At 40.5% G+C, this 13,617-nt stretch overlaps 1 protein-coding gene across 2 annotated transcripts in view; it reads right to left on the bottom strand.

Moving 5' to 3' along the window:
- Positions 1-13,617, bottom strand: part of CSMD1 (CUB and Sushi multiple domains 1) — a 1,947,613-nt gene that overhangs the window by 1,358,635 nt on the left and 575,361 nt on the right. For both annotated transcript variants that reach the window (XM_059156007.1, XM_059156008.1), the window contains exon 3: positions 2,316-2,428. In XM_059156007.1, the coding sequence (XP_059011990.1) occupies positions 2,316-2,428 (113 nt within the window). The remainder of the gene's footprint in view (positions 1-2,315; positions 2,429-13,617) is intronic.

Here is a 13,617-nt window from a genome sequence, read left to right as displayed (position 1 = left end):
TTTAGAGGTCTTGGAAACGACATTAGAATCTTATTATAGTATTCAGATTAGAACAGTGACTTGATGGACAGCATCCCCAAAATGAGAACTCGAGAGAATCAAGGAAATCTGAATCCCCCAGAGGATTCAGCGTTCTGGCTCCCAACGAAAATGTACATGATTTCCTGCCCCTTATCCTTGGTTCTGCTTTATATTTTATTTGGATTGGTATGTCTGTATATTTTATGCATAATTTTCAAGAAAGTCTCCCTTTCTTCAGTGGCTGTGCCTACACCTATATCTAACTTCCCTGTGGGAACGTGGACTATTGACAAGTCAGCTGGCGCTCACAGTGGAGGTTTTGCTCTCTTCCGGATAAATACTCCAGGCCCTCATCCTCTGTCGAGACCATAGTTAACTTTATTTCTCCAGGTACTACATATTGATTTTCTCAGGAGACCTTTAAGCTAACGGGGAAATATTTTTAAAACAGAGATACTAAATATTATATACAATTTTAGTTTTGTTGAAAAAGCACTTTTTAATGCAGTATCTTTTTTTGTTCTGCATTCAAGAAAAAGGCTTGTATCTGCTTGTAAATATCAGACTCTATTATAATGTCATTAATTAAAATATAAACTTCAAAAAAAAGCATGTCTGCAGATCAACAACTTTACAATGCATGTTTAACTGAACTCCTGGTTAAGTAGGTTTCCTCTTCTTTAAAAAAAAAAAAAAAAAATAGTAACTCATCAGTGTTCTTTGCCGTGGAGACAGTCTCCCCGATCGTGTGTTTTAAACCATCAGGAAAACCAGTAACATCCACAACAATAGTGCAGAGTCAGCAAAATTACTCATCTGGCAATTATCCAACATCAACTGCGTTTCCACAACATGTATCTTAGGAAATTGAGCAAAATATCATATTCCAGTACCGACTCTGTCAGGAAGGAGAGGAAAATTGCCAGTTTCTAAAATATTGGAGCATTATCAACAATCTGAGCAAATACCAGATACGTGGATAGGACAGCCATGGGTAGCTAGGACCAGGTGCCTTAGAAACACTTTCGAAATGTTGAGCAGAAAAGAAATTATGTGAAGTTAGCGTATGTAGGAAGTGGTAGGTAGGCTCACCTTTGAAAGCTAATCGCACCTATTAACCTTCACTTAGCTTGTTACTCTCCAAAGATTAAGTTACTCCCTGATGGTAACAGACTTAAGCACCTGCAAGTGTATTCCATATCCTGATGCCAGCATATATGCAAATCCAGGGGCCGGAAAGACACTGGAATCAGAAGAGAAAATGATGCTAACCATCATTCCATCCAAAACACGAAATAAGAGGATAAACTGGGCTGTCTAGATACTTGTGCAAAGACAACATTTTACGCACGTTTTCTGGTAACGCATAGTAGCCAAGCTGAGCGGCACAAAGCACAGTAGATTTTATCTTTCCACAAAGAAGGGTTTTCCCCCAAGTGCACTGAGACTCTGCACAAAAGCACAGGCAGAGGGGACTCAATCCAGAACCACACCCTAAGGAAGCGAGGCCAAACTACCCATGGGCTTGTACCCCTCCCCACAACCTATTTCCAATCCACACGCTCGGGAATGGATTTATATTAAAGTTAATAGACTCTGTATTACACAGGAAGGAAAATCTTATACGTCTCGGTAACACAAGGTGAAAACAGACACACCTCAGCATTCACGCTTAAAGAATTACTAGAGTAACTTCTTAACACGGAATTCCTGAAAGGAGCATCTGAACCACTTCCTCTCTCCGAGGCTGAATTCTCTCATCTTTTTAAAATGTCTGTCCCCAAGTTCAACAGTAGTTCCACAATACCAAGACTCCAGTGGGCACCTAGGCACAAAATCTGAAAACACAAAATGCAGACGCCTTGCCATGACCAAACAGTAAAACCCAAATAATCTTCTCAAGTACAAGTCTCGGCTTTGACAAGAGAAACTCGCATCATGGAATTCTCTTCACTTAAGCACTCACGGCATCACTGTCCAGCGAAAAGTTAAGAATCAAACTCTTAAAACACTTCCAAATTCAAGGTGAATTTTTCACGGGAACAGTGCTGCAAGTCAGTACTCAAAATGATCAAAACTTCTCCGCCACCCATCAAAAGGAAACCACTTCTCCAACGAACAAGACTACCGCCCAGAGAGGAACACGGTAAACACACAGTTCGCCCCGGAAAGTCTGGCCGTGACGGCCGTGACGGTGCTGGGCCATCAGGAATATATTGCACCACTGCACTGAGATCCGGAACCCGCGCCGCAAGCAGGAGCAGGTCTGGACAGCGCGCCCAGGAAGGTCCTACCTTCATACAGGGCCTTGAAGCCTTGGGCGCTCACGGCGAAGTCCGTCGTGAACCACAGCGTGAGGATGGAGCCCGTGCTGACGACGGAGGACGGCAGCTGGAATCCCGACAGCCTAAACCACACAAAACAGAGCAACAGAATGAAACAGCATGAACTTGTGATTCAGCACATTTGATGACGTCATTGCGCGTCTCGCTCCACTGCCGCATGTTCATCTGAGATATGAGCTAGACTATCACATCATCCACTCTCACGGTGTGGCCAGGTCACTGTGAGGAAGCACGTTCAAGCCACGGTCCATTTAAACCATGTATTGAGAAAATTCTTTCTTGAAGATATTGCGCAATACATCACTGCAGGAGTCGGGGGCAGGAAACGTAAAGTCATCCTCATGCCTGCTCCGTGAAAATATGTGATTTATCGTGCACTTTGATTTGTCACTGTCCTCCTAAATTATTAGGTGGTAGTTTGTCACATCTCCTAGCTTTGTTTTTGTTTTTGTTTTTTAAGATTTTATTTATTTATTTGACAGACAGAGATCACAAGTAGGCAGAGAGGCAGGCAGAGAGAGAGGAGGAAGCAGGCTCCCCGCTGAGCAGAGAGCCCGATGCGAGACTCGATCCCAGGACTCAGGGATCATGACCTGAGCCGAAGGCAGAGGCTTTAACTCACTGAGCCACCTAGGTGCCCCCCACATCTCCTAGTTAATGTGCTTATTCTTATTACCTGCCCCAAATAAATTATAGCTTTCTTGAAAAGAAAACATATACTAGTCACAGCATAATAAACAAAAATCAATTACTGGCTTGAGCAGAAGTCAAATGAATTGATTTTAATGTTTGGTTTTCAAGGTAAGTCTTTTGGATTCCTACCTATGTTTTTTCCCCTATCACTATCATTTTAGTGATGATAAAGTCAGCAGCCTGAATGAGTGAACTAGGATAATCATATATACTTTATGCATAATGCCTTATAAAGTAACAGCTTTCCAAAAGGTCGAAGAAATGCTTCATCAATTTATATTTTACCTAAAGTTTGCTAATTAAGTAGGTTGTCTCTAGATATGTGATTTAGTACAGTCCAAAAACAACTGATTCCAAAAGGAGTAGGTCTGAATGTTCTTTCTTTGTAGGGAAATTCTGGCTTTGCCAGTAAGTCTAGGGTATTGAATATCTAATTCCAGCTGCTATAGGTTTCAGAATCAAACTAGAAATTCATAAGAGAAAAATGACAGGACAATCACCAGCCCCTAAACAGCACAGTTCTAAGTATCCAGGGATCGAAGAAGAAAATGAAGAAAAAATACATTCAAATGAATGAAAAGAAAAAGACAAGCTATCAAAAGCTGGAGAACTCAGTTAAGCAATGCTGAGAGGGAAATCAATAGTATTAAAAATACACATTAGAAAATAGGAGAATTCTCATATAAGCAACCCAAACCCCCATCTAAAGAACTTCAGAAATGATGAAGAAAATAATTGCAAAGCAAAGGGAAGGCAAGAGGTATAAGATAAATGCAGAAGTCAAAGTAACTTAAAATAGAAGAAAAAAAGAAAAAAAAAACAATGAAACAGAAGCTGATTCTTGGCAAAGAGCAACAAATGTCTAGCAAAACTGACACAAAAAGTGGCAGCAGGTAGAAGACAAATACCTAATGTCAGGAATAAAACAGGAAATATTACTACAGACCCCACAGCCATAAAATAATAAGGGGAAACTACAAAAAATACACACATAAATTTAATAACTTAGAAGAAACAGGCTGCTTCTTTAAAAAAGCACATAGTATCACAACTTCCTGAATACAAAACAGAAAATCTGAATAATGCTGTAACTATTAAAACTCTACCAGAAGAAATCCCCAGGCCAGGTGGTTTTATGGGAAATTCTACTGGCATAGACTGAATGTCTGTGTCCCCCCAAAAATCACATGTTGAAACCCAGCTCCCAAGGCGATGATGCGTAGAAGTACAGCCTTCAGGGGGTCATTGGATCAGGAGGGCAGAGCCCCCATAAGTGGGATTAGCACCCTTATCAGAGAAATTCCAGAACATTTCCAGCTTCCTGCTATCATGTGAGGAACAAGACAGCAAGAAGTTGCTTCTGTGTAACAAAAAACACTCCCACCAGACACCAGATCGGCTGGCACCATGATCCCAGACTCCCCTGTCTCAATAACTGTGGGAAATAAATCTGTGCTGTTACTGAGCTGCTTGGTCTGTGCTATTCTGCTGTATACACTTGGACAGCTACCCAAACGCACTAAGACATCTACCAAACATTTGAAAAATTAACATCTATTTTACAGTCTCTTCCAGAAAACAGAAATGGACGGGCAACTTCCTTGTGTGTTTTATGGCATTAACGTTACCCTGTGCTACAGATTGAATCACTGCCCCCAAATTCACATACTGAACCCCTATTGCTCGGTGTAAGAGTATTTGGAGACAGGGCTTTCAGCAGATAATTAAGAAGAAATAAGGTCATAGTGTGAGGTGTTGATCTGATTTTATAAAACGCTCTTCTAAAGGAATTATTCAAGGTTTTTGTTTTTGTTTTTGGTCTTAAAATCCTTCATTCTGTCAGTTTGAACATGTGTTCTGCTTACTAAGGTGGCTTCATAAGAGCAATAGAAAGAGAAAGAGATTCCCTCCTGCCCCCAGCGTGCATTCGCTAAGCAGAGGCCATATGAGCAACACTGAGGAGGCAGGCGTCTGCGAGGCAGGAAGAGTCCTCCCCAGAAGCTGATCATGCCACCCTCTGCTACCAGGTATCCAGCCTCCAGAACTGTGAGAACATAGATCTCCACTCTTGAAGCCACTCAGTGTATGACATTTCATTGTGGCTGCCCAAGATCAGATACTCTGACACCAAAACCAGACAGAAACTTTGCAAGAAAACAATGAACCAATATTAGCTCTCAAAAATATGGGCATGAAAATTTTTAACAAAGTAAGAGCAAAAAGGAGAAATACATAACAAGAATGATCCCTCATGACCAAGTGGTATTTATTCCAGGGATATAAATATGGCTCAATATTTGAAAATCAGTCAACATAATCTATCATGATGGCCTAAAGAACAAAATCACTAGATCGTGATAATCTATGTAGAAAGAAGGCACTGAACATATTTAAACATCCAATCATGAGAAAACTTTCCAGTAAAATATGAATAGAGGAAAACTTCCCCAACTTGACAGTGGATATCTTAAAAAACCTAAAGCCAACATGACATTGGATGGTGTAAGACTGCAGGCTTCCCCCTAAGACTGAGAACAAGGCAAGAATGTCTGGTCTCATTAGTTTTATTCAACACTGTGCTGGAAGATCTAGCCAGCACGCCGTAAGCCAAGAATAGAAAACAAATGCATATGAATTAGGATGCAAGAAATAAAACTGCCCCTCTGTGCAGGTGACACAATTGTCTACATAGATAAGGCCAAGGGGTCTATAAGAAAATGTCTGGAAATAATACTTGAAATGAGCAAGTGCACAGGATACACAATGAACATACCAAATTCAGTGGTATTTCTGCAGACCAGCATGGAACACCTGGGCACCAAAATGAAATATTATAATAACACTTACGATCATTTTAAAAAAGACTTAGCTGTAACAAGACGGCACAAAACTATACCCTTGAAACTGTGCTCTGCTGAGGAAAGAAATCAGTAAGAAGCTAATAACTGTAGCAATACACCATGCTAACAAATTGTAACCTCAACACTATAAAGATATCAATTCTCCGCAAATTCATATTCAGGTTTATCATTATTACTGTCAAAATCCCCACAAGATTTTTTTGAAGATACAGACAAGATTTTTCTAAAAAATATTTTAGAAGAAAGCCTTCAAGACCCAAGATGCCTGGGTGGCTCAGTACTTTAAGAGTCTGCCTTCGGCTCAGGTCATAATCTCGGGGTCCTGGGATCTCGTCCCGCATCAGGCTCCCTGCTCAACAAGGAGCCTGCTTTTCTCTCTCCCTCTGCTGCTCCTACTGCTTGTGCTCTCTGTCTCTCTCCCTCTCTCTCTCAAATAAATAAATAAAATATTTTTTTAAAAAAAAGAAAGTCTTCAAACCCCAATAGAATAGTTTAAATAATTTCAGAAAGAATAAATCAGGATACTCATTTTCAAGACTGATTTTATAAATTCAGTAATCAAGATCATGTGTAATGGCAAATTAACAGATCCATACAGCAGTGGATGAGAACACAGAACCCAAAAACAGACCCACACAGACATGCCCAACAGAGTTCAAGGTGTAAGGCAGGTCAGTGGAGTAAAGATAACCTTTCGACAATGATGCAGGAACAAACAGGCATCCACAGGTACAACAACAACAACAAAGCTGAGCCTCTAACAGAATCCAAAACTCTGTATAATAATAAACTCATCGATCATAGACGTAAAGGTAAAGTTATGAAAAATTTAGAAAAAAACATAGAGGAAAGTGTAGGACTAGCTGAAGAATTACTAGACTGGACACCAAAAGTATAATTTATAAAAGGAAACGGAAATATTATTCTTCATAAAAATTGAACCCTTTTTTGTGGAAGACCCTATGAGAAGAAGAAAAGTCATGCTGTGCCCTGGTAGGAAATATTTGCAAACCACACGTGTGACAAGGTTAGGTGTCTAGAATACGGGAAGAACATTGAAGACCCAGCAGTGAAGAACAAACAATCCATCAGAAAACAGAGAAAAGATATGAAGAGTCACGGTATTAAAGGGTTGTGGAGATGGCAAGTACGCGCATGAAAAGATTCTCAACATTATTAGTCACTAGGGAAGCACAAAGTAGAGCCACAAGGAAATGCCACTACCTACATGTGCCAAGTGGCTAAAGTAAAACGCAGTGACCGTACCAAAGCCGGCGAGAACGTGGAGAAAACTGGTTGTTCACCCGTCACTAGTAACTAGTAAGAACAACCACACTGGGAAAAAGAGTCTTACAGTTTCTTAAGTCAAATACGTAACAACCAAGCAATTGCTCTCCTAGACATTCACCCCAGAGAAATGATTTATGGTCACCCAAAACCCACACACAAATGCCTACAGTATCTTCATTCTTAATATCAAAACTTGGCAGCTACAGCAATTCCAACAGGAATTAGACGTAAAGGTAAGGTTATGGATGGTGCTGGAAGAAGGACACGCCCACGGACCGATGTCATGGAGGAGAGAGCCTAGAAACAAACCCATGATGATACGGCCAGTCTCTCTCCAACCAAGGAGGCAAGAATACACACTGAGAAAAGACTGTCTCTTCAACAAACGGTGCTGGGAAAACTGGGCAGCCACATACAAAACAATAAAACTGGGCCATTTTCCTGAACCACTCACTAAAGTAAACTTAAAACGGACAACAGATCTAAATGGGAGATTTGAAATCATAAAACTCCGAGAAACGAACACAGGCCGTGATCTCTCTGACGTGGGCCATCGCAACATTTTTCTAGCTACGTCTGCCTCCTGACGCAAGAGAAACAAAAGGAAAATGAAGCTTTGGGGACGGCACCAAAATAAAAAGCTTTTGCACAGTGAGAGAAAGTACCAGCAAGATGAAAAGGTGACCTACTGAATGGGAGAAAATATTTGTCCATCATACATTCCAAAGGGAGTTAATATTTAGAATATAAAAATAATTTGCACAACTTCACAACCAAAAATATCCAATTAAAGAACGAGTAGAGGACCTAAATAGATATTTTGCCAAAAATGCCATACAGACATTTGACACAAAAAGATGCCCAGTATCACTCATTGTCAGGGAAATGGAAATCAAAGCCACGATGAGACTGTGCCTCCCAGCAGGCAGAACAGCGAGGGTCAAAAAGATAAGACATTACGAGTGGCGGCAGAGACGTGGAGAGAAGGAATCCTCGCGCACGACCGGGAGGGACATGAATCGGGGTGGCCAGCATGGAACGCAGTGCAGAGGTTCTCAAAAAGGTTAAACTAGAAATGCCACATAGTCCAGTAATTCAACCACGGGGTATTTACCCAAAGAAAACCAAAACAATCATAAACACTGTGTTTATTGCAGAATTATTTACAATGGCCAAGCTATGCAGGCGAGTCAGGTGTCCGTCAACAGATGAATTCCATAAGGAGAAAGCTGTGATGTGTACATATGTGAGTGTGTGTGTGTGCGCGTGGTGTCTGTGTATACACAGAATGGAATGGACACACACACACACACAACTGCACACATACACCACGGACTATTAGTCATAAAAGAAGGATGACGTTTTGCCATTTTTGACAACTCGGTTGGACCCGGAAGATATAATGTTAAGATATCAGATAAAGATACGAAATATAAGATAAATACCATATGATTTCACTTGTGGAATCTAAAGAACAAAACCCAAAGAAACAAAAAATACAAAACAAACCCAGAAATCAAACAACAAAGTGGTTGTCAGGGAAGGGGGGAGGAAAGACGGGCACCACGGGTGAAGGGAGTGGGGGGCACGGGCTTTCAGGAATGCGCTGAGTAAGTCACGCGGATGGAAGGCCCAGCACAGGGACCCTGGTCAACGGCACTGTCAGAGCGCCCTATGGGGACACATGTTGCTCCCCTTGGGTGGGGCACAGCGTAACGCACAGACCTGTCGAATCGCTGTGCGGTGCCTGAAACTAAGGCAACATCGTGTGCCAACTGCACTTCAACCTTTAAAAAAAGAAATAAAAAATTGGAAGCAACTCAAAGGTAAGTGGTTCACACACAGTAATAAATAATAATATAGTGTTATTATATAACAAATAAAACAATAAAATAGTAAATGTTACTATAATAATTTTATCAAGAGAAATGAACTATCGACGTGCACCACCTGGATGAACCTCCACAAAACTATGCACAGTGGGAAAAAGTCAGCCCTTCAGGGTTGCAGAGTCTAAAACATTCTTGAAATGGCAATACTATTGAAGACAGGAACAGAGCTTTTGTGGCCGGCCATGAGGGAGGCGGTAGGGGCAGAGGGACATGTGAGTGACTAAGTAGAATTAAATGCGGATTCTCATGGGGCTGCAAAGTGGTCTGTGTTTCCACCGATTCAATGTCAATATTCTGTGGTGTTATTGTACTACGTGCGGTTCTACGAGAGGTTACCTTTGTGGAAACCACGTAAAGAGTACCCAGAATCCCCCTGTGTTACTCCTTCAGCTGCGTGGAAATCTGTACTTACCTTAAAGAGTTTAATAAAACAACAGGTCGGAGGGTTTGGGACTGAGAAGCAGTCAAGAAAATATTAACAGATGAAAATAACCAAGTTTGTAAAAAAAAAAAAAAAAAAACAAGAAAACAGTATTTAATAACAAAACATTCTCTCATCAGGTTCCAAAACTAAACTGAACAAAAATTGTTGTGGATTATTTCATTTGGTCATTTGCCAATTTTAAACGTTTATTAGTATAGGTTTAGACATCACATAATGTAGTAGCACTTTAAAATAAGTACAAACGTGTTTTCTTTAACAAGTTTGATAAAAATTGTGATTTTAAAAGGACACAGTCGAAGAGTATTAGCTCGGAAAAAAAGCAACACAATGCTTAGAGTTCTAAAAACAATGTTATGTGACTATGGTTTGCAAGTTTGGGGGAGTTTAGCATAGATGAAATATATACACTCAGAACCTGCTTCAAACAGTTCAAATGGGACGTACACAGTCCTCGTTGAGTACAAGGGAATGGAACCCAACACTGGTTGAGCATGAAGAGAGAATGAGCTGGTCCCGCTGACCAGAAAGAACATTCAGGAGCTAAATGTGATTTCGACGTTTATAGCTGTTCCTCTATCACACCAACTGAGGAATGTCCGTGATCAAACAATGTTACAGAAAAGGCCCGTAAAGGGCTCCTGGGTGGCTCAGTGGGTTAAGCCTCTGCCTTTGGGCTCGGGTCATGATCTCAGGGTCCTGGGATCGAGCCCCGCATCGGGCTCTCTGCAGGGCAGAGAGCCTGCTTCCCCCCTCTCTCTGCCTACTTGTGATCTCTGTCAAATAAATAAACAAAAATCTTAAAAAAAAAAAAAAAAAAAAAGAGAGAGAGAGAGAGAGAGAGAAAGGCCCGTAGCACACAATCTTCCATTTCTTTAAACATTTGCTGTTGAGAACAGCCTTTACTGCGTCACTGACATCACTTCCATGTAGACGCTGGGGACTAACGTTAGTGTTCTCGTTCTCTGAGGGGTACCTGTTCTTAGGAACAACTGGTCTGTTTTTAACCCCTAGGAAATCATGGAGCTGTTGAAGTATGTCCCTTAGTGTTGACTAAAACACAAAACACAACAGAGCAACTCAGACCCAAATTTCTGGCCTTTCCAAAGCAGCACGTAAATCTGAAGAGACCTCATTCCAGATTCTATACATCTGTCTCCTTTCTAATTCTTACCACGCTGCCAACCAGGTCTCTCTGTATCTTGGTAAGCAACCTTAATTCCGGCTATAAGGAATCAGAGGTGAATAAAATTGTAAGTTAATGAAAGCAAACAATAAAGAAAACAAGACCAGCTTTCCCATCCCTGCTCCCATCAAGCCCCGTTACCTACATACGACCGTAAGAACATCTGATGTCTTCCTCATGCACCGTGACTCAGAATACTGGTATTTCAGAAGACAGAGACTCTAACATATTATTTCAACCACTTTAACATGGAATGAAAATCAACCCATAAATACATAGGGTCCCTCTGTACAAAGGATTTTTTTTTTTTTTTTTGCTATAATTCTGCCTAATAAGAGTAAGTGGGCTTTACTACACAGTGGGGCCACCTTGGGCAGCAGGTGGCCCCAGTCTGGGCTAGAAGAGGATCTGTTTTCCCCAGAAGATGGGGCTACTCCAAAGTCCATGCCAAGGTCAACCCTGGAGAAAACAACCCTATTATCCTTATTCCAAGCATTGGGGATTTTGTTCATTTGCTTGTTTCTGACACCCTAACTGAATCATTTGCAGGAAGAAAAAGAGAATAATTAGTAAAGGGGATAGGGTATGAGAACAGTAACAAGAAAGCCATTTCACTGTCGGTAGAAAACAAAGTGTGGCCCCTAATGGTCCAGCTATGTCTCTCTCTGTCTCTCTGTCTCTCTCTCTCTCTCTGTCTTTCTCTCTCTTTCCAGTGACGTTCCAATGTCCGATAGAATCTCCTTTACACGACTTTCTGGGACCGGGAGAAAGGAATCCCATCTCACAGACAGCAATGTGGGGAAGCAACAGAGCATGCATGTGCAAGGAGAGGGGGTGTGGGGGAAAGCAGAGAATGGGGGAGCGGAAGCACCAACACAAGCCAGGTACCTGCTCACTCGGCGCAAACATGAGTCTCAAAATCGAACAAGCTCATTCTGTTCCCACCCCTCAAGAAAGTCCTACAATGAACTGCATGTAGAAATAAATCCAGACTATTTCCACTCCGTTATCATTCAAGAGACTCAAGTCACTGTTATCCATGGAATAATCTTGAATATTGAACCTGGCATTGTGGAAGGAATAAAGGGGGAAAAAAGAAGCAGATTCAGTGAAAAGCGAAACAGAAACAGATGACTGGTATGAGTCTAGTTTATTTCCCAGAAATTAATGAGCAAGTTATGACTCCATCAAACAGACGCTTACTCCCAAATTACACACTGTACATACTGCATAATCTATAGTTTTTGTGATTTTAAAATGTCAAATATCTTTAAAACTACAGTTTAGTTAAATGTCAAGTGAATGCTTTAAGTAAATTAGGAAAAAGAAAAAAAGGTCCCTAACTTAAATCTTTTCTCAGTGAATGTAATTGCTTTAAAGAAAATCTCTGCAAGGCCAACTGTTGCCGAAATCACATTAATACTCCATAATTGATAACATCACATTTCATACCATATGCCAGTATGGATATCCTCATAACTTATAAAAAAGCTTGTCTTAACACGGGGAGTGAGATTAGAACCATACCCCAGGAGTTAGCAATGATCTAAGAGATTAATGTATTAAGGGTTTCACCAATCAGATTAATTTCCTGAGAAAGGGTCCAAGTCCTGACTGAATGCCTTCAAGGCTGAGGAGACCCTACAAAGAAGTTAATTATACTATTAACTAATAACTTAGGTTTTTTTTGTTTTTTTTTTTTTTTGTTTTTTAGGAATCTATCTCTCTCTATGATGTTCAAGTATTGGTCCTATTACTAGTACTTCTCATAGTTTTCATACCATGGAATAAAATATGAGGCTTCGTTTTTCAACAAACCATCTGTTGTGTGGTTATTACTACTATCTTAAGACTTGTGACTCTCTAAGTGTCTTACTGGAGCCTGAACATTACTCTGTGTTTAGTTTGCAGTACGATACTGCGTAATGAGAATCAATTCTTTATCTATTCAAGAACTTTCCTGGACTTCTCCTGAAAGTCATATTCAGGATTAACACATTCTAGGCATTCAAAAGCTTCTCTTCTAGAGTGAAAGCTAAGAAAATACATGGAATATTCTGGAATATTCTGGAACACATGAAATCTCACAGCTGCCCAATTTGATGGTGGGAATATGGTGCTATATGTAAAGTTCTTGGTAACCACTATATGTTCAACAAGATATAAAATCCATGATGTTCTCCAAAACCTCATAAATTCCTTTTCAATGTCTTAAAATAAATTGGGGCCTCTGGGTGACTCAGTGGGTTAAAGCTTCTGCCTTCAGCTCAGGTCATGATCTCAGGGTCCTGGGATCGAACCCCACATCCAGCTCTCTGCTCACCGGGGCTTCTGCTCCCTTCTCTGCCTACTTGTGATCTCTGTCTATCAAATAAATAAAATTTTAAAAAGATAATACAGGATCTCAGACCGGTAGACATAGCCCCAAATTAAAAATTATACATTAAAATTTGGGGGGAAAAACTGTCTTCCAAATCATCACAGGATTATGTAATCATAGGTGATAAAACTGCCTATAAATGAAATGAACCATTTTGTAGCAGAAATAAGAATCTGACAGTCACCTATAGATGTGGCAGAAAAACTGGGATTAATTTCCAGGTGGTGTATCCTGATGTTGAATCATAAGAAAACAGAAAATATTGTCAGTGAATTCCTCAAGTTTTATATTTCCAGCTACCAGGCATCTACGATGAAGTTAACTAATTGTTTGCTGAAAGTTATTCAAGGTCAGGCATTAGAATTTGTCCAAGACTGGTTGCAGGTGTAGGAAAAAATGTTCTTTACGGGAGCAGAATTTTAAAGTAGGAAGTAGCATTAAATAACATGAGCTGTCAGTTATTTCAGCTTTTTACTTTACGGAGAGAAGATCGCATGCCGAGAGAGA

The sequence above is a fragment of the Mustela lutreola genome, chromosome 18 (genome assembly GCF_030435805.1).
Source record: "Mustela lutreola isolate mMusLut2 chromosome 18, mMusLut2.pri, whole genome shotgun sequence".
NCBI lineage: Eukaryota > Metazoa > Chordata > Mammalia > Carnivora > Mustelidae > Mustela > Mustela lutreola.
This window is presented reverse-complemented; position numbering and strand designations above follow the sequence as displayed.